Below are 21917 nucleotides of genomic sequence, written 5' to 3' on the forward strand. Positions count from 1 at the left end.
ATCCAATAAATATCATATGACTAAAGATAATTCGAAAAATGCATTTCTATATCTCGTAAAATAAAATAAGTAAACGAACCTAATTATTGGAAATTGGTTAATGTAACTTGAATATAAGTTTAGATACAGTAATATGTATGTTTTATTTCACGAGAAAGATACTTTAAATGGAATATTAAAAGATTAATAAAATTTAATACAGTTAATTAGTTTCTTAATAAACGTAAACTTTATTTATTTTTCTTATAATTAAGAGCGAAAATAATTTACGAGACTCATAATAAAAGACATGAGACTATAATGTAATTGGTAAAGTAGATATTAATATAATCTTGAAATTGATAGTAATAAAAGGTGTTTAATTAAATTAATTTCAACAGTGAAATTTAAGTGTCAAAGCAAATCAATTTGACTCACGGTTAGGGATGGCAACGGGGCGAGGCGGGGACGGGTTTCACTATCCCATACACATCCCCGCATAAAAAATTCATCCCCATCCCCATACCCAAACCCAACGGGTATCAAACTTTTTTCCCATCCCCATCCCCACCGGGTAACGGGTATAATCTCGTACCCATACCCGTACCCATGTTCTAACTAATTCAATATTAATTTTTATAAAAGAAAAAAAATTACGGTAAAGAAAACATAATATTATGAAATATTCAATATTAGGAGGATTTTCTTCGATGCCAAATACATTAAAATAAATTATAATTGTTTATATTTTATATTAGAATACCAAATAAAATTTCATGTGAACCAAAACATTTATTAAATTTGCAAACTACAACATTAATGAACTTAGTTGATAAAATTAAAAAATATTTCAAAAAAGTATAAAAGGAAAACAAATATTCAAATTAAAATATATTTTAAATGTTTGTTTACTTCAATTTTTTAAATTCTAATGAATCTCTTTTTTATACACTAATAAAAGTTATAATATATCACTTGATCAAAATGACACAAAGAACAAATATTCAAATTAAAATATATTTTAAATATTTGTTTACTTCAATTTTTTAAATTATAATGAATCTCTTTTTTATACACTAATAAAAAGTTATAATACATCACTTGATCAAAATAACACAAAAAACAAATAATAAACATAATAATAAAATTTTGACATAGATTTTGTATCTTTTGAACTTCAATATATGTTGCATAGTGACAAAAAAATATTCATAGAAATTACATTAAATTTTTATATTGTAGTAAATAAAAGTTATTTATACAATTAAAGTAAAAAAAATTACAGTATGATTAATAGTGAGTTATAAAATAACAAATAATTAGATAGAATATATCGAAATATTTTATTCTACATGATGAAAATAAACAATAAATAAAAATATTAAAAAACTAACAAATGTGTGTTTTAGAAATAATTTGAGAGACTATCGAAAGAAATCGCACAAAGGAAATCAAATGTATAATTAAGGTATGATAAAATGAAAAAAACCTTAGAGAACTAATTATTAAATTATGTTTGAAGTGGTTAAAAATAAATAGAAATATCATTAGTGACCAAAAAATTTATCATTAAATTACAAATAAATTAGTAATTAAATTGGTCACTAAATCAAGTACCGATTCGATCATTGAATCAGTCACTAACTTAGACAATAAATCAACTACTACCACCAATGACGAAAAATAGTGACTGATATGGGTTACTGACTAAATCAGTCACCATTTCATTTTTTCTTGTAGTAAATTATCATATACTATTCCTAAATATCATTATATATATATATATATATATATATATATAATTTTAACCACTTCAAACAGAATTTAAAGTGAAACAATTACATTATGATATATTATTCTACATGATGAAAATAAAAACAATAAATAAAAATATTAAAAAACTAACAAATGTGTGTTTTAGAAATAATTTGAGAGACTATCGAAAAAAATCACACAAAGGAAATCAAATGTATAACTAAGGTATGATAAGACGAAAAATATCTCAGAGAACTAAGAAAACTTTTCAAATATCAACATATATACTTAATGGTTGAAAAATAACGAAAATTACTTTAATGAAACAAAAGAGTTCTTCAAATTAAACAAAAATTAATAATAATAATAATAAGTAAAGAATTTTTTTTATATTACCTTAAATTGAGAGTATAAACATTCTCATGTGAAAGGAAAATTTATAATAAATAAAAATATTAAAAAATAATATAAATATTCAAATGTAAGGCATAATTTTTTTTATTAACATACATTATTTTAACATAATTACATAAAGGTTATGATAAGATAAAAAATATATTGGAGATGAGAATGAGTTTAATGACAAATGAAATAATTAAAAGAAATAAAAAATAGAATATATATATATATATATATATATATATATATATATATATATATATATATATATATATATATATATATATGGGTTACTTGATTAATTGTGAATATTTTAATAATTTAAACGAGAATGAAGATATGGCGGGGACGGGTATTATGGCGGGTATATGTACATCCCCATACCCATCTCCATACCCAACTGAAAAAGTCGGGGATTCCCCATACCCATACCCAGTCAATGCGGGGATTCCCCGTCAAAACGGGAACGGGTTCGGGCAATACCCACGGGAACGGGTTTATTTGCCATCTCTACTCACGGGTTCTCGTTGAGTTAAATTTTAAATATACATATTATTATTTTTATTTCAAATGTATATTTGTACTTATTACTATTTGAATATAATATATTATTATTGTCTCGTGTAGGAGGAAAAAACAGATAAAGTTGTTGTTAGGATTTTTAAGATTTTAAGGTTTTTGAAAATATAAAAAATATAAGAAATGTGTTGTAGTTTTTTAATTTTGATTTTCTAAATTTAAATAATAAATAAATATATTTTTATCAAACAATTGAATTGCACTGATATCATTTGAGTGAAAGGGTAGTCATCCTACTATACTGCTATTTTGAATGAACGCGTAACCTAACACTGCTAGTTCGACCGTTTCTTCCTCCACCCATCAATTGGGCTGCGCTCAACGCATACTCTCTCTAAATTTCGACTGTTTCTTCTTCCACCCATCAAATCTCTTCCTACACCCCATCTATGAATTTTACTTTCCGGACACTCATCAATTCTGAAAATATCACATGTTAGAAGATAAATTGGACTAATTTTAAAATCTATCGATAACATAAGTATCATTTGAACTTATTTATCAAAATTTAAGCCTAAGATTATATATGCATAAAAAATGTTAATAGGGACAATTTAACCATAATACATAACTATTATGAAATATTTCTTTTTTCAATTTTATTTTATAGCTTAATAATATTTATGTATTTATTGTTTTAAATTATAATTTAACACCGGTTTAACCACAAACTAAATAAAATTAATAAATCAGAAACCACTATTTCGCCAAATTAAAATCCAATTAAAATTAAGTTATTCGAGTTTCTCATGAATTCAATTGTTCTTATAAATTAATTTTAAAATATAAACAATAATAAATTGGACATTTCGTAATTTTTGAAAAAACAATTAGTATACCATTTCACATTAAAATAACTTCTTTTATATCCTGTGAAAACCAGACCCATTATTCGTATTGCTTTAGTTCTAATTAATATTAAGGAGCCAAACTACCACTACAAAGCAATTAATTTAAAGTTTAAATAAACATGTACTGTAAAAAGAAACCAGTTAGTTCAGTCTTGTTGGATGATATCTGAATCAAAAGGGATCGCATACAGCCTGGTATATCAAAAAACAATCAATCCTCATCTTTCTCATCTTTCTAACACCCACAATATAGTAAAAAGACATTAAATTTAAGCAACAGATCTCGGATGATAACTGAATTCAGATATCGAATTCAAATCCAAAAATGTCAACACTACAACCCCAAAATCACTTCAGTAGCATATAAAACCAACAATAAGGATGACATTCCATAAACACACTACACTACTTCTCTACTCAAAAGCGTCATCATCATCGTCCGGAAGGGGCTGACTGGCAGCTGCAGCAAGCTCAGCTTCATGCCTGCAAAAGTCACCAATACATAAATTTAGGAAATTTAAGATCAAAAAAACAATCATATCAAATGACAATCATGAATCAAGCAATGCATTTGTGGAGTGTGGGAAACAATTCAATTCCCATGCCCCATGATTAATTGAACTTCACATTATGGGAGTGACTTTTTCCTACAATTCTCCACACTTTTTACAATCCATATTTATAAAGCAATTCTAACTCCACACGAATTGGCAATCATAAAACATAAATCAAGTAAAAGGGTATGGAATCAGAAAAACGATATAGGTCAATGACAGATGGGCTTACTGTTGCTGTGCAGCTAAATCAATTTGAACTTCAGGTGGAGCCAATGCAGGAGATTCTACAAAGTGCAAGTTAGGATCACTGCAAAAACGACAGAGGCAAAATATAAGTTGATACGCATTTTGAAATGCATATAAATAGAAATTGTGAAGCGAAAAAGTTCAGTGGCTCTACCCTGCAAGTTTACGAGCAAGATACAAAAATGGCTTCTCAAAGTTGTAGTTACTCTTAGCTGAGATCTCGTAGTACTGCAAGTTCTTCTTCCTGTGGAAAGTAACCTGTTTTGCCTTCACCTGCCTGTTCTTGACATCAACCTTGTTACCGCAAAGAACAATTGGGATGTTTTCACAAACCCTGAAAAACCATTTAAGCAGAAATTGCACAATGTGTCAAATAAACCACACAATTCCAAAAAAAAAATAGAGACAACACATTCAAAATGGTTTAGAGGACTTCATTTACGAACCTGCAAAGATCACGATGCCAGGTAGGGACATTTTTGTAGGTTAATCGGGCAGTAACATCAAACATGATAATCGCACATTGCCCATGAATACTGCAACGTAAGACACCGTTTAACAAAAGCATTAGGAGTTTGCATAACTGAAGAATTCAATAAAAACCCCGTTGTGGTACTGAGATTCCATACATCCAAAAACATTAAACCTAAGAGAGAAAAAAAAAAACTACAATTGCAAGTAACTACCATACGAAGCAACAACGCCAACTCTGAGACAGTATACAATCAAAACATATGCGGAAGTGGCGATCGAAAAGGAAAGTTAGGTATCCTAACAGTATCCACGATTTGTTCACACAAATTTGAGACCAAATGGCTTACTAGTATCCATCTCTGAGGCCACCGAACTTCTCCTGTCCAGCCGTATCCCAGCAGTAGAATCGAATCTTTCCACAGTTGGTGAAAAAATCCAACGGGTGAACCTCCACACCGATTGTCGCTGTTATAGACAAGAAAAATCAATATAAGCAATAAGCTTAACGTGAAAAATGTTAGACACATAACCTTAACCATAATTCAATCATAAACGAATCTTACGTTCGTATTTCTTCTCGAATTCCCCAGTAATATGCCTTTTCACAAATGTTGTCTTTCCTGCAAATTTCGCCACAAATAAGCTCATATGCCAAGGTATAACCAAGATCGCTACAACAGAATAACTTCTAATAACTGAAAACATAGGTTAATCGGCGAAAATGAAAGTGAGCAAAAAAAGAATAAAATCTTACCTGTGCCACCGTCGCCAACGATTACGAGTTTGAAACTTGGGTAATCAACAGTTTGCTGATTGGGCAAAGCCTGAAAATGACAGATCCAATTTGAATCAAAAACTACAGAAATTTTGAGAAACAGGTGATTTTGTAGAACGAAGAAAGAAAGAGCGTACCATAACGAAGAGAGGGTTTGTTGGTGTGGACACTAGAACTGTGTCGTTTTGAGGCAGTGAGGAGGAGGGGTTCGAAAAAGAGAGACGGAGCGAGGGTTTATTTAGAGGAAGGGTTTTCAAGCTTATTTATAGATAGATGTAAGAGCGTCAACATGACGCAGCATTCTCCACCCTTGGATTATATTAAAGATTCAATCTCATGTAGGAAGCAGAAAAAAACAGATAAAGTTTCTGTTCGGATTTTTAAGAATGTAAGGATTTTGAAAAATAAAAAATATAAGAAATGTGTTGTATCTTTTTAATTTTTATTTTCTACCTTTAAATAATAAAGAAATATATTTTTATCCAAGAGTTACGTTGGGATTTCGGTTAAATATCTAGTTTCTAGACTTAATCGTAAAAATGAAATTCGTTATTATTCCGATTTGTGATATAGTTTGATGATTAAATTATTAAAATAAATAAATATATCATTTTTTTCTTTTCTCACATATTATTATATTTTTTTAAAATAAATTCAGAAATAAAAATATATCAAAAATTAGAATAAGAAGGAATTCCAACAGAAGATTCATGAAGAAGATACAACATTAGTAGAATCTAAACCCAATCATACAAAAAATTAAGATCACTTTTAACCCAGCTTTAAAATCTTTCGTTCACACTTTTCCAAAATCAATCGATTAAATATTTTTTTGTCGCTCAAATTTTATAATAAATTTTGAAATTAGTTTTTTTAAAATTTTATATTAATTTAATCCTTTATTTTAAAAAGTATGTGGATTTAGTCCTTTTTATCAATTTTTGTTAAGTTTATTTGACATTTTAAAGATATTTAATGATAATATCTGAGTTAACATTAAAGTAAAAATGTATCAAATAGTGTAAATAATTCAAATAGTATCATGAAATGCGCTTAAAACATCAAATAAATCTAATAAAATTTGGTTAAAAGAATTAAATTTATGCATTTAAAAATAAAATACTAAATTGATCCAAATTTTTGAAGTTCAACTAATTTAAAATTTACAAAAACATATTTAACCTAAAAAAATATTATTTAACCCTTACGATACAATAAGTGGTAGAGATCGTACTATAGTGCGTGTTGAGTCTCAACCATCTTTTGTACACAGCAATTTGGACTCATTGGCACACTGTGATGAAGGTTCCACCTGAAACCCAGTTTGATGACAACCCAACTGGCTCTCCAAGATTCACTTGGAGGGACCATATTAGTTCTTGCTGGTTAGTTCTCAGATTAGTTTAGTCTTTCACACATGTATTTCATGATCCTTGGCAACACATTGTTGCTGCTCGGTAGTAATGGCATGGGCATGCGCGATTTCTTGTATTTTACGTCTCAAGATTGCTTTTTTTTTTTATTCATTTTGAGGGTGTCTGCTCAATGGGTTGCCACACTGGTGTAAAGTTTCAAACTTTACCAAGAAGGGTTCTCATGTTTTGTAATAGGTTATATAAATTAACTCCAAATAAGACAAGGTTCATATCCTGGTCCTTCAATTATAAAATGTATTACATACACCTGATCTTATCTCTTACCAAAAATTCATCTATCGAAACAGGAATCACACACGACACATCCTCATAAATGAGAGATAACAAATTGAGGATTTATGTTTTTAGGGACAAAGACGGATATTATGTGCGTGGATGGTGCTAATGATTGTTTTGTGCTATGCAGGAAGGATGCAGATTATAAACGAGTGGCCATGGCTAGCCTTGTAAAGGCAGTTTACATGCTTGAACTTGATAGACAGGAGAACAGAACACAGGAAAATGCTCTTGCTCCAAGTTGGTGGATGCCCTTGAAGTACAAGCTCACCCATAAATTGATTGATAAAAGGGATGGATCTATTTTTGGTGCAATATTTGAATGGGATAGATCTGCAGCATTGTCTGATTTTATACCAATTAGACCAAATGGTGCACCTAAAGCTGTTTTGGCACTCAGAGGAACATTACTCAGAAGCCATACAGGGCGAAGAGATATTGAGGATGACATCCGTTTTGCTGCTTGGGAAAGCTTGAAGGGCTCTTTCAGGTTTCAAGAAACTTTGGAGGCACTGATATCAGTTTCTGATATGCATGGAAGCAGGAATGTTTGCATTGCAGGGCATTCCTTGGGGGCTGGATTTGCTCTTCAGGTGGGAAAGGAACTAGCAAAAGAAGGGATTAATGTGGAGGCACATTTATTTAATCCACCTTCTCTTTCACTAGCCATGAATATTGGATATATTGGAGAAGGGGCCGAGTATGTCTGGAATGGACTTAAATCAATGTTTGTATCAAGTAATGAAGTTCAAGTTAGCAATGATGGACATAAGACTTATGGTATAAGTGTGAAGCGATTTATGGGTCAGTTATCAGGTATGATGGATGCTTATTTTGGCGTTGGAAATAGGGTTCCTCATTTGTATATTAACAGCAATGACTATATCAGTTGCCTTTACTTTTATGGAACCAGAGAGATCACAGACAGCGAAAATATGGTTCCTGCAGAAGGAAAAAATGTAGCAAAGTTGTTTGTTGTCTCAAAGAAAAACCAGGAATTTCTTGAGGCGCATGGCCTGAAACAGTGGTTTTCAAGTGATGCAGAACTTGGGCAGGATATCCATAATTGCAAACTAATAAGCAAGCAACTTAGCACTTTGAACATTGCTACACCTTCACTAGTAATATTTTTACTTTATCCACATCTTGCTTCACTTGCCATGAGTCACATTAACATCAGAGGAACGACTGATTATCTCTGGAATATACTTAAATCTGTGCCCCTTTCTAGTGGAAAAGGTCAAGTCAGCAATGATGGAGACAATACTTCTGGTGTAGGTTTGAAGGGTTGGACATCTCAGTTATCTCGCTTGAAGGATGCTAGCTTTTGGGTGGTGAAATGTGTTTCTTATCTGAAAGTTTACAAGAATGGTGGCACAAGAGAAAAGAAGATAGAGGAGAAAAAGGATCTTACTGATCGGCAACTTAGAGCAAAGTTGTTGGTTGTCTCCAAAGAAAAACAGGAATTTCTTGCAGCTCATGGCCTGGAACAATGGTGGCCAAGTGATGCCGAACTTGTACAAACTATCCATGATAGGGAACACATTAGGCATTTATACAGCAGTACTCTTTGGGAAACAGCACATTTATTAAATCCATCTTTTGTTACACTTGCTATGAATCTCAGAAATATTGGAAAAGCTCAAGTGAGCAATGATGGAGACAATAGTGGTGTAGGTTTAAAGGTTGGATGCCTCAGTTATCTAGCTTGAAGGATGCTGGTTTTGCAGTGGGAAAATGGGTTCCTCATATGTATAGTAACAGCAGCGACTATGTCAGCAGGCAAATTAGATCTTTATACTCTTGTACACCTCAAGTATCTCATCTATTCAAAATGCCTTCTATTGTACCAGACATGAGACATGAGTCATAGAAATACTAGAGAAGAAGTAGGATTTGTCTGCGAAACTCGGGATAGCAATGACAAGATTTCAGGTACTGATTTGAAGAGTTGGATACCTCAATTATCTGGCTTGAAGGATATTGGTGTTGGAGTGAGCAATCGGATTTCTCAGCTGTATACTCGCAAGAGTAATGACACAGCAGAAAACATGGAGAACATAGGTCATTCTCACGTAGCACAAGGAAAGCCAAGTTCATAATGGATTATGTAGATTACTTTTAAAAAGATTTTAGTTTCACTACGCTTGATTTTATTTGCTTTAAAGTCTTTATATGCCATGTTTTATAAGCTTTTAAACAGAAGTAGAAGTATGGGAGATTTTCTCAACTGGGCCTTGCAACCTTCAATTGGCTCCTCTAAGGCACAACAATTGAGCTTTCTGGAGTTTGATATTCCTTGGGTCATTTGGGAACAGCATCGATTTCTGTCACGAAAGAAATGGACTTCAATTAATTTACTTTACTCCATCGTGAGAAGAGAATTACTGATAATAATTAAAGAAACCCTCTTTCTGTTGTAAGTGAATAAAATGTCTTTTCTTTCCCATAACATTGGATGCGAAATAAAACTCAGTCTAATAATCTTAAATAAGTTAAATCGTTAGAATGCATTTTTCGTTGAAAAATAAGCTGGAAGGTTCTTCACCACCATCCAATCATATATAACACTTTATCCTTACATTACTTGGTCCTGTGTTTTTTCATTACCTCCATTACAATAGAGGTGATTTCCGGTGACGACATATCAGATTAATTTCCTTTTTCCCATCACTTATTGCACCTCTTTCCTCCACCTCAATGACTATGTCAACTGTTTCACAGCTGTGCCACCATAGTCCCTTGTATTTTTGTTGTTTAATATTTGCGGTCACAACAAATGTCTGTAACAATTCAATCAACCACATAAAGACAACTAAAAACGAGATTCAAAACATTTTCTTTTTTATATGAAAAACGATTATTCATGAAACTCCCAAACAGAAAAATCCACATATGCAAGAATTAATTTTCAAGAACATTACATGAAACGGAAAATAAGAATAATGGTGGAAATATAGACACAAATTTACAGTTGTAAAGAAACTTAGGAAAATGAAGGAGAGTGAGAGGAGTAATCATTGGTTAAATTAAACTTGCCCAATGCATGCAGTATTGAAGAGGCTATTCTTGACCTGCTCCAGCAGCGCGGAGAGCAGAAAGTTGAAGTTGTGGTCGCCGTCGAGGTTGAATGGCACAATAAAGATCGCACCTATTCTCGTAAAAATCATGGACGGTGATGAACTCCGTGACAAGGTGGATCTATCCCAAATTGGAGGCGATGACAAAGAAGTTGGTGATGAATTTTCTGGAGAAGGTAGATATCCAAGAAAGTTAGATGAAAGGCGTTGTGGCACACCCAATCATCAAATTTTTAGAGATTATAATTTTCATGGGTTGTGAATATAAGGCTAGGAGATGCACATTTCAGAAGAGGATAAAAGTTTTGAAGTGAACTTATTTCTAGAAAAGCTTCAGAAGATGAAGGATGTCTTACCGTAGTTTTAATGTTTTATAATTTTATTGATGAAAAAAAGCTTAACATCCAGTTAATTAGCCTTCATAATTATAAAACATAGCATACATTACCTATACTTCGATAGGATCTTCTAGTTTTTATTAAAAACAATAACACATACTTTAACAAAAAATAAAGATTTCAACGTGAGTTATTCAGAAAAATAAATTGATAAATAATTAGATCGTTATAGTTTACACTATACGTGGAGAGATTCGCAAACCTAGGTAAAGAATGATAAAAGAATATATTACATGTGCATTAATCACGAGGAGTATACTATAGCACTTGTTTTTATCTTCCATCAAAAATCTATATTTCTCTACATTGAATATAACAACAACTAATCAGGAAAATGGAGATTAACCAACAACAGTAATTCCATTTTAAAAAAGAAGAAAGAAAGAGGGAAGAATAGAAATGAAAAAAGAAAAGGGAAAAAAAAAACTACAAATCACTTGAACGCTTGTACCTCATGCTTGTTAGCAGAACTAGCAGCCTCTTGATCGTGTTTCCACAACAAAACCCTTTCAAGAACTCTCAAGAAGCAAATATGGGAAGTCGCTGATGTGGTTGAATTGGCTAGACTACAGATTATTTACTGGATCAAGACTTTGAGGAAGTCTGATCCTTTTCAACCAAAGAGGAACCCAGTTGAAGCATGAGAGGATAAACAGGGCTAAACTCCTTATCTCCTCTGCTCCTTACATTTGTAGCATAATCATCAAGTGTTGCTTTGATGCCCTTCCAGATTTGATCCTCCCATTGAGAATCTAGCCACAACGAATACTGCAATGGAGTTAGTTTGTTTCTTTGCATTGGTGACTGCAATTCTTCAGGAGCACGGGTATACAGATGATGTAGTATGACATTCGGTGGCAGATCTTGAAGAAGAGGAGACGATGCAAGATGGGATGTTTCCAAGAAAATAAGTGGACGAAATGCTCTAAGTGCTCGATACGGTGCACCAAGTTGCTCGACAGGGAACAAATTTTGGCCCACAGCTAGCTCCAATTCAGCCATATCCCTAGCCATCCTCAACTTGCCTGATTCTGAAAGCGGTCTGACAAGGGAAGCATGTCGGATGAAGAACACTAGAACCCGTGAAGCCATACTCTGGACAAGCCTAGTGGATATGTTTTCTGTCCCGGGAGCTACAGAATTTCTTGAAGGCAACAACCTTGATAGAAACTCACTGCGAAAGTGAAGAATACACTTCTGGAGCTCCTCCATATAAGGTGATGAATTGTTGTCCATAGCAGCATCCATTCCATGCGCTCCAAAGTTCTGATCATGTATTTGCAATATGCAAGACTCAAGACGGTCCAGCATTGCCTGGAATAAAGATGTTACAGAATCACAGGCAACACCGTATAATGCACCTAATGAAGCAGACAACACATCTGCAGCAATACTAGGCATTCCTTTAAGCATGGATGATATTCGTGTATGAACATCTTGAAGATGCTGACACAATGTAAAGTTCTTGAGCTGTGCCGGTGTAGCAGGACCACTTACTTGACGTGATTCAGGACCAGTGGATATCTGCCATAACAATCAAAATGATCAAGTATTAGTGCTTCTATTATAGGCTTCATATCTTCTCTTGAATAATATAAACTTCGGAATTCTAAATATTGCAGGACCCATACACAATGAAAGGGAAGGGGAGCCTTTAAGCTCCAGAGAAAACATACAGCATCAGCACTTGTAGGTAGTTTAATACCTATCATCAGTCATTACGTCTCGCCATATCATGACCAGTGATAATACTTTCAGGTAGTAATATCAGTAAAATATTGCATACGTCTATAGCCAAATAGTTAATTATTACCAAAAAAGAAAAATGAGCATGTAAGTTCAGTACTTGAATGGTTTCTGATAACCACAATAGGACAAAGTGAATATGATACAGCATAAGACCAATAATACAACACATATAAACTCCTAAATGTAAGTACACAGTTGTTTTTCAATAATATTAATAGGAATATAATATATCCATGCAGTTAGCAATTCATTAATATTAGTATAATATATGCATGCAGCCAAACTGATTTTCCTTGTTCTGTGTACCCATTATTTCCTTGTAAAAATATTCTGTATTCCAAAAATGTAAAAGTTTTATAACAGCTAAAGTCGGTAGCCTTCCTAGCATCAAATTCTTTTCTGAACCAATTAATGTAGTGATTAAAAATACAATGAACAGCATGCAACACCTTTGATACAATAATGCCATATCTATATACCTGGTATTCAGCCCGTTCTGCAAGAAGAATTAAAACCTTGCCAACTTCACGCAAAACAAGAAGAGTTAAGCGTGCATCCACCTGAACAGCTTCTATCTCTTCCTGAATGCGTGTTATAATCCTTGATATTTGTTCCTTGGAAGGAACACTGCCACGGCTAGACATTGGAAATACAGAATTCACTAGGTCTGAAAGGCGACTCAAGCAATGAGCCAAAAATGCATTCTGGAATATTTCAACAGCTGAAATTATCTGCTCCTTCCCAGACGAATTGATAGCTGGCAATACTCCTTTGACATCTGTGTCATGTGAAATTCTTTCAAGTAGATTCTCTATCATGGAGTAAAGCTTCGGATATCCCATAGTAAAAATCTCTTTAACAAAACTTGATGCAGTGAAAGCAGACTTCATTTGGCTTGCAAACGCCTTAGTAATGGCCTCCCACACACGTTCTGTTAGCATGGGATCACCTTCCTATGCAGCAGCAATCACCATTAGAAAATTAGAAAAAATATCCAATACAAAATTAGGAAATTTGAACAATAGCAGCAGCAATCTCATCCAATTGAATGCAATCCATATTCATTTAGTGGGGTTAATGCATCAGAAGAGAATGCCCAGGCATGCAATTTTACCATTTCTCTATCCTGCATCCTATACAGTCTCTCTGGCAATATATTGTTGCATAAAGCTGGAAGCATATTCACATAATTGTACAGAAATGCAAAATCATCAATCAATCAAGTTTGATCTCTTTACTTCCTCTTCACTTATATATTGGTAGTACAGTATAGTCACCCCCTGGCATATGTTAACATATGCTTCACTTTACAGCATAGCAGGGGAAACAGAAGACAAAAAATAGGAAAGATTTGGAAGGCTGGCACTGATTTGATTCACAGAAAATTATTGATTGAGAGAAAAAAAATGAAGTATTAAGTTATTGCCTTACATCAGTGCAACATATTCACCGATCTTGCCATGTCAGTTTCTTCAGAACAAAACTGAACATATACATACAGAAATTAACAATTGTTGACTTTAATTCAAACTTCTACAAATCCGCTGCTTTTAGCCAGAAACACACACAAAAATTGTTTCCGAATACAATACTGATCAAATCAGATGTAAGAAAAGCAATCTGTTTGAGCTAACAATTTCTACAAGTTCCAAGCTTCAATTCAAACACAAAGCTTTGGCTCACCATATTGTGTAAGCCAAGGGTGTTTGCTAAACAACTATATTATATTGGTAAGTTGATTATACCAAAGAATCACAAAAATAGTACCTATCATCTACATATCAAACTTTGGCATTCAGAGAAAAAACAATCATTTCTAGCGTCAGTGTTGTGGATACAGATGGGCATATATGAATCCAAGCAACGACATATTTCCTCCGATACAGCAAAAACAATAACCAATGTGCCTCACCTGAATGACCTCATCAAGCAACAAAACATGACTAAATGGATCCCGTTTCTTGGAGAGCACCCTCTGCAAATGCCACACAGCAACAGCAATAGAATGCAACTGATCCATGCAATTCCCCAACCTATGCCACAGAGCCTCTCTAGCCTTAGCCCCTCCACCAATGTGGGGCGTTCCAGAACCTCTAATCCCACCGGGACCGTATCCACTTCCACCCGTAACAGCCTTCATATCCAATGCCACACTCACACTCTTAGCACCCAAACTCTTGTACTTATTCACCACCTGCTCCACAGTGATCTTCAATTCTCCGAGATTGTAGAAAACCTGCAACCCTGTTCCAACCTCGGCCTGGTTCAACCCTTCCATTCCGCGTTCCAGAACCTTCATCGCCTCGCTCCGAAGCAAATCTCCGGTCTTCCTAACCCAATCAAGCTCTTCGTCGACGGCGTCGATGCCGCCAAGGTCGTACTCATCGCACAGGCTCAAGATCTCGTAGTGCAGCTGCGCGGCCTTGGCGAGATCGAGTTTTTCGGGGTCGGCGGCCATGAGATCGCGGAGCTTCTTGGAGAGGCGTAGGGCGCGGATGGAATGCTGGAGGAGCTCTGTTGTAAGGTGGAGGTTGGAGAGCTGGGCGGTTTTGGCGGCGACGGAGCGGTGCGGGTCGGAGAGCTCAGAACGGAGGCGGCGGACGGAGGACTGGAGAGAGGATAGTGCGGATCGAAGGGTGGAGAGAGCGTGATCGGCGTGGTGGAGGGAGGAGAGCTGCGAGAGGAGGTCGTTGTGCCGAGAGAGGACCTCCGAGCGAAGCTGGTTCTCGAGGAGGCGGATCGCGTGGTGGAGCTTCTCCGCGGTGGAGGCCGGGGAGCCGGAGGAGAGGGCGGCGGAGGAGAATGAGGTGGAGGAGAACGAAGGGGATAGGAAGGCGGAGAAGATGGGATCCGAGGCCAGAGAGTCGAGGGCCGAGGATGTCGGGTTGGTAACGCTGACGGCGCCGGTGGAGGGGTTCTTGAAGGTGGAAAGGCGTTGGATCGGAGATGCGGTGGCGGATACCGGCGACCTTGCCGCCGCTGGTGACGCCATTGCGATTTTGTTTTGCGAGCGAAGAAGGCCCTCTTGTTCACTACACTGCACACACTATGAAGAAGTTAGTTTCTCTCTCTTTTCTTAGTATAACTTCTTATTAAGTCTGTCTAATTTTTTTATATTTATCATTTAATCATTATTATTATTCTTTATATTCATTCTAGATTTTGATTTTTTTTAATGAATTTTCTAACATAGTGAATTGAGAAAATCACAGTGAACAAAAAAGATAAGTGTCTTTGCTTAAATTATGTTTTTAAATAGTTTGTATTTTAAAAATATTGAATTATCAACAAAAATATATATACATCATTGATTATTTTATTATTACATTTGACAGTTAAAATGTTTTATGTCACTAAACAGTCACATCTAGTATGTGAAAGTAAGTTCAAAATAGTTTAGTGATTGTTAACTATTGAATAAATTTAATTTAAAGAAAATTTGAAGAATATAGATAAGAATTTGGTAACTTTAAGAAGAAAATATATGGAATAAATTAATTGCAATATATCAGACTGACCTGATTAAAAAACTTCAAATGATTTAAAAATAAAGAGTGTATAATTAATTCTCTTAATGTTTTGAAAAATATCTCCTAAATTGTTAACTATACTTTATTCTTGTATGTGAAGCTTCTTTTTGCAAAAAGTATAATTTTCTAGTCAACTAAAGTTATTGTTTTCCTAATGTATATCAAGATTATTCCTTAACTAATATTAATCAAATCTTTTATTCAACAAATATTAGCAAAACTATTTTTTGTCCATACTAGTTTTGATAAATGTGTTCCTAAAATCATTTGGTACATTGGTTAATACTCTTATATTAGTAAGGAAGTAGTACCATTTTAACATTCAACAATTTTTTACACATATTGTATATTTATTATTTTATGTTTTAATTATTTTTTTACAAACATAAGATTTAACTTTTTTAATGAAAAAAAATCCCCAAAAGTAAATTATCAAATGGTACAACCCTAGTATAAATGGGGATGATTAAAATCAATTAAAAAAAGTGTTAATACTATTGACTAATATTGAATTGATTTAAATTTTTATGTCTATCGAGTCTTCAAAAATTATTCTACTGAGTTTTCAAAATTATTTTTTACTTAAATCCTTATAGTTCGTGGATTTTAAGTTTATCTTGAAAGTCAAAATCTAATTTTTATCTTTACTTAATGACACGTATACCATTATACACCATTATATGCGTTTTACTGTTTTTAATATTAATTAAATATTTGTTTTTACAAAATATTAAATCACATAAAAAAAATATGGTATAAATAATTATTTAGTGCTAAATGGATGTACATCATAAAAGTTTTCGTAATTAAACACTTGAAATATTTTTATATGAAATAAATTATTAAAAAAATTTAAATGTGCGTTAAAAAAACTATTTGATTTATTTGATTGAATAAAATTAGAGTATATCAATTGAAGAAAATTATATAAAAAAATGTATAATCAATATTACAATTACAGAAAAAGTATTTGAATTTGAGTAAAATTTTGTAAATATTGCCCTAGTCCAGGAAATACAAATAAAGAAGACGAAAAATTGTTAAAGAATTAAGTGTTTTTCAGACAAAATAACATAAGTTTATCAGGTTATTGAGCGTTTTAATAATTTAAAAGGAGGAAGATAATTACAAAATATAGAAAGGCATTTGAAGAAGACAAATAAAATTTGTCATATCAATTGTTAATTCATGACCGATGCAAATAAAAAATCTCAAAATTGAAATAAATTAATATAATATCCGCTGAAATATATTTATTTGTCATTCTAATTGATCATAAATTGTCTACCCCCTGAGAAAAATTCAAGTGTCTTAGAATGGGTATAAACAAAGAGTTTGAGAACTTAAGCAGAATCAGGTGTCTTAAAATGGATAAGAAAAAGGTACAAGTTAATTTGAGGACCAAAGCTAACAATAGAAACATTTTTCGAAACATTTTAGTGTAAAAACTTATGGTTGAAAAAGTAAAATATGGGAAAAAAAATCGTAAAATTAGTCTATTTTGAATATTTCAAAACATTGAATTAGTTTAGTCCTTTATTTTTTAAAATATGTAGATTTAGTCTTTTTAATCAAATTTTATAAATTTATTTAATATTTTAAATGCGTTTTATAATAATATTTGACTTAACATTAAAATAAAAATATGTCAAATAGACAAATAACTAAAACACAATCATAAAATTATACAAAATATCAAATAAACCTAATAAAATTTGATTAAAAAGACTAAATTTACATATTTCAAAAAATAAATAACTAAATTAATTTAAAATTTTGAAATAAACTAATTACAAAATTCAGAAAAAATTAAAATACCAAAACATATTTAACTCTTTATTTTATTTTCCACTAATAAGATAAAATGGAACCACAACGGTCATGTTCGTAATCTTCCTATGTTTTTTTACTTGTTCAGTAAAGTTTTCTTTTATTTTTGCTTTGAAAAATGCTAGTTTTAAAAATCTATTCAATACAAACAAGTGTAAATAATATTTGTGCTTAAAAGTCTTATTTGTCTAACTCCCACCATCCTAATGGATACATCAATGTCTCTCACAGGATATTTTTCTATAAATTATATTTTAACTTTATTTATTGAAATACTATAATATTTGAATAATTAATTCGTCTCATGTTTTTATTTTCTCTAAATAAATAATATATAGATAATAAACTAAGAAGTATTTTAGATCCAACTCATCTGAATTTATACATTTTTTTACAAATGTAATTATTGAAAATATCTTAAGTAAATATTAGTAGATAAATATAAATTGATAATAATATCAATATATGAAACACTGGTTGCGACATAATTACTACTGATTACCCAAGAAAAGTATAATTGGTAGAGAGATTTGTTCATCAGAACTCACTCAAGTTATGTTTTTCATGTTATTCATTTCAAACTAAAAACTAAAAAGTAAAAAAAAAAAATTGTTTGGATATAAAATTATATTATTAAAACAATATTTTAATAAAAAAATTCAATTTTTTTTAAACAGCCCAGAATATCATAGCTGATCATTACACATATTTCAATTTAGTGTTAATTTTAGGTCATCATATTATAAAACAGAGCAAGAGCAAAAGTCTGAAGAAGAGAGTGCCCTTTTCAGAAGAAGAAATTACTACTTTGAGTTGTTTAAAAAAAAAAAGGAAACTGAATCTGTGACATAACAACGCATAGAAGATGTCATGAAAAGTTTAGTCTCTGTTCATATTCTGTTACTAATCAGAAACCTGTCAATACAATTGAAGTAAAGCAGAAACAATAAACAATGAATGAAATAATAATAATAATAATAATAATAATAATAATAATAATAATAATATTTTGTTAAACCTTCCTATAAATATTCAATAGAAAAAGCATAACAATTTAAAAAAAATAAAATAAAGCTTTTGGACTGAACCATGAATTAAAAATGGCAGCCACAGCAGAGGTAGAAGAAACAGAGGGTGGAGACAAGCACGACAGCTTCAGCCAAAGAGAGTATTTTGAAAAGCACAGTGTCTACAATGGTTGTCTGAAGCTTCTGAGGTTTCCACCGAAACGGCCATGACACCTTCTTCAGCCATAACTTGCTCTTCCTCTTCTCTTCCATCAAACTTCAACTCTCTCTCTGTTTTAGTTGGATACAGAGAATCTGCACTGCTTTACATTTTATAGAATACTGGGACAGGGTGGGATGCTTAGGATGCTTCAGAGACAAGGATGTTTTTGCTGTCCCATCCTTAGGTTGTTCAACTATAAATAAATTAAAACTCTGCTTTTCTTCATTTCTCAATCATCATTTTCATTTTCTTCCCGTTTTTAGTTTCCGTTGTGATCTTGGAATACTAGATATGCCAGAGTTTAACAAAATTGATATATCATCATCTCATCAAATGCTAGATAACATTTAGATAAGATAAGAAATATAGATTTTATAAGTATATAATAATGAAAAAAAGTATTCAATCATGATTAAAATTATAAATAAAAATACGTTATGCTGTTATAATCATAAAATATGATTAAAATAGTTCGTTTTAATTTAACAGTTGCAAATAAATACGTTTCGCACAGTAAAAGTGGAACAGAAAGCATAAATTAAATTTTCGTGACAGTATTATTTAGTTTAAGTGAAATTGAAAAAATACATTGATGAGATAATTTTGTTACTAGAAAACATTTTTGCATAGATATTATTCGTATTCATTTCAATGAGTAATCGATTTCACAGTTTATTGATAGATTTATTTAGGTTGCGTGGAGCACATGTTTCACGGTTGGTGTCGTGCACTGCATTATGAAATACATGACAAGACATGACCTTAGTTTATTTTTATTTTGTATCTCTTTAACAAAAAAATCAACTAAAAATAATTAAACCTTTCTTATTTTCATAAATTATACCAAGGATATATTGAAATAAGGTAAAACAAGTCCATTAAAATCATAAGGTATATTTTCATTAACTCTTTTAAATTGTCGTTGTCTGTTAATTAGTAAATAAATATATTATAGTGAGATAATAATGTTTTCATAAATATCTATACTTGAAAAGAATAAAAATCTGAAATGTCTTTTTCTTCATGAAAATATTAAAATATCTACATGAAATATCTTCTGAGTTTCATTTCACTTGACTTGGGTGCAAACATATTTACAATCCTTACTAATAATATGTTATCATGTCATTGAATGAATAATTAACAAAATGGTATTAAATCTTATTTAAAATTAATAATACACAATTAACCGAGTATAAAAGAGATTGAAAGAATAATCCAACTAAATTCCATTTCATATATATATATATATATATATATATATATATATTTATTTGCACTGAAATTATAATTGAATGGAATAATTCTTTTTGTTCTCCATGTAAAGTACAAGAAAGTAGCAGTAGATGACATTAGTGTTGTTTTCATAACAACACCATTATCTGATATACATGTTATGTGTTGGATAACATTTCTACGTACCTTGTCCAATACTTCATCTATTAAGTCATTTTTACTTGTATTTTCAGCATTTTTCTCTTTGAAAAGTGTCTTGAAAAAGTTGACATTATTTCATTGGTTCCTTTTATCACTTTGGTGTGGCCCCTTCATGTCCACTTGTTAGTAAACTTTAGCTAATAGCTGTTTTCGTTTTTCTTTTTGGAAATCTAACCAATGGTTGTTTGTTTGGTTTCTCAAACCACATTTTTTTGTTTGTCTGGTTTCTCAAACTATGTACATGTCAAGTTGCAATGGCATAACGGCTAGTGTACATTTATAGGTTTTCAAAGAAAAGGAAAATATAATATAATATCATACAAACCTTTTGGGAAGACCGTTTCATAAAGCTTGTGAGTTATATCACAATTTTTATTCTTGTAGATAAGATTTTTTTCTTTACTTTGAATTTTATAGCATGCTTTGACCTGTCAAAACAAATAATTCGGCCTAATCCAACTCAACCCACCACGAGTTGATGATTTAGTAAGTTAATCCAACCCGACTCACTTATTTAGCAAGCCAAAAAAATTCGAACTTGGTCCACCCCACCACGGGTTGGCGGGTTAAACGGCTTGACTCACAGATTCACTTAATTAAAAAAAAAATATTATTATTTTTTCAGTCAAAACTAAATTATAATTCTAATTAAAATCTAAATAAACTTTAATACAATCCAAATATAAACCAAAATAAAAAAATACAAATTATTTATGTGTTGGCTAAAAAAACAACCTAACATGACCCAAATGTAAAGCTTAACTTAATAAAAAACACTTGTGTAACCCTTTTATCTGCGCCAACCCGGCTCACCACGAGTTCAACCTGGATGATCCGGGTCAAAAATCAACTCGTATTGAAATTTATAAAAAAATTTCAACCCAAGCCCCGTCCCAATTCATGGTGAATCAAGTCGGTTCGCGGATTCCAACTCATTTTGACAGTTCTACTTTGACCAGAATAAATCATACTTTTATATTAAATTAAATAAATTCTAATAATCTTATTTATCGTATTAGCTAATTTAATTTTGACTAGCTCAATTTAACTAGAATAATAATTCTAATTGGGTGCTTTAGGTTTCCTGATGTTGCCTCAATAAATGAAATCATAAGTTCAAAAAAAATTAAGTATTTGATGTTATGTAAATAGTTTGATCATTTAAAAATAAACAAAAAAATTAGTTTAAAAACAAATTTTCAACCAAACAAGGACTTAAAATAAAAAGGTTTGAGGAATGAACATAATTAGAAACATTGTAAAACGAAGTAGTTTATAGTTTAAAGAGAGAGAGAGACGGATTTCTATAATTTTGGGAAGTGATAACCCCGAAAAT

The 21917-nt window shown here is 31.9% G+C and overlaps 3 protein-coding genes and 1 pseudogene across 4 annotated transcripts; 1 reads left to right on the forward strand and 3 right to left on the reverse strand.

Annotated features, from left to right (window-relative positions):
* Window positions 1-3690: 3690 nt before the first annotated feature.
* On the reverse strand, window positions 3691-5912 carry LOC114194087 (GTP-binding nuclear protein Ran-3-like). Its single transcript, XM_028084138.2, has 8 exons — window positions 5753-5912; window positions 5595-5664; window positions 5404-5460; window positions 5188-5305; window positions 4813-4902; window positions 4521-4700; window positions 4350-4427; window positions 3691-4046 (listed from the first exon to the last, which is right to left on the reverse strand). The coding sequence occupies exons 1-8, from the start codon at window positions 5753-5755 to the stop codon at window positions 3977-3979; spliced, it is 666 nt and encodes a 221-aa protein (XP_027939939.1). The 5' UTR covers window positions 5756-5912; the 3' UTR covers window positions 3691-3976.
* Window positions 5913-6824: 912 nt separating this feature from the next.
* On the forward strand, window positions 6825-9648 carry LOC114194085 (uncharacterized; annotated as a pseudogene). The gene is made up of 2 exons (XR_014984188.1): window positions 6825-7000; window positions 7458-9648. The product of XR_014984188.1 is annotated as an uncharacterized LOC114194085 (transcript).
* A 1364-nt stretch (window positions 9649-11012) lies between these two features.
* LOC114194084 (Golgi transport complex protein-like protein) lies at window positions 11013-15622 on the reverse strand. Its single transcript, XM_028084134.2, has 3 exons — window positions 14467-15622; window positions 13034-13507; window positions 11013-12329 (listed from the first exon to the last, which is right to left on the reverse strand). Exons 1-3 carry the CDS (start codon window positions 15544-15546, stop codon window positions 11391-11393), a joined length of 2493 nt encoding a protein of 830 aa, XP_027939935.1. The 5' UTR covers window positions 15547-15622; the 3' UTR covers window positions 11013-11390.
* Window positions 15623-18780: 3158 nt separating this feature from the next.
* LOC146884483 (uncharacterized) lies at window positions 18781-19408 on the reverse strand. Its single transcript, XM_085665538.1, has one exon. It carries the CDS (start codon window positions 19192-19194, stop codon window positions 19009-19011), a length of 186 nt encoding a protein of 61 aa, XP_085521664.1. The 5' UTR covers window positions 19195-19408; the 3' UTR covers window positions 18781-19008.
* Between the last annotated feature and the right edge of the window lie 2509 nt (window positions 19409-21917).

Source organism: Vigna unguiculata, chromosome 8, assembly GCF_037176805.1.
Source record: "Vigna unguiculata cultivar grain cowpea cultivar isolate G323 ecotype 2 chromosome 8, ASM3717680v1, whole genome shotgun sequence".
NCBI classification, from domain to species: domain Eukaryota; kingdom Viridiplantae; phylum Streptophyta; class Magnoliopsida; order Fabales; family Fabaceae; genus Vigna; species Vigna unguiculata.

Coding starts and splice junctions, on each gene's coding strand:
- LOC114194084 (XM_028084134.2), bottom strand. CDS start 15,546: ATGGCGTCACCAGCGGCGGCAAGGTCGCCGGTATCCGCCACCGCATCT. Junction 13,508..14,466: donor TGCTTGATGAGGTCATTCAG/GTGAGGCACATT, acceptor GCTGCTGCATAG/GAAGGTGATCCCATGCTAAC. Junction 12,330..13,033: donor CAGAACGGGCTGAATACCAG/GTATATAGATAT, acceptor TTGTTATGGCAG/ATATCCACTGGTCCTGAATC.
- LOC114194087 (XM_028084138.2), bottom strand. Junction 4,701..4,812: donor TGGCATCGTGATCTTTGCAG/GTTCGTAAATGA, acceptor ATGGTTTTTCAG/GGTTTGTGAAAACATCCCAA. Junction 4,047..4,349: donor GATTTAGCTGCACAGCAACA/GTAAGCCCATCT, acceptor TGACTTTTGCAG/GCATGAAGCTGAGCTTGCTG.
- LOC146884483 (XM_085665538.1), bottom strand. CDS start 19,194: ATGGAAGAGAAGAGGAAGAGCAAGTTATGGCTGAAGAAGGTGTCATGG.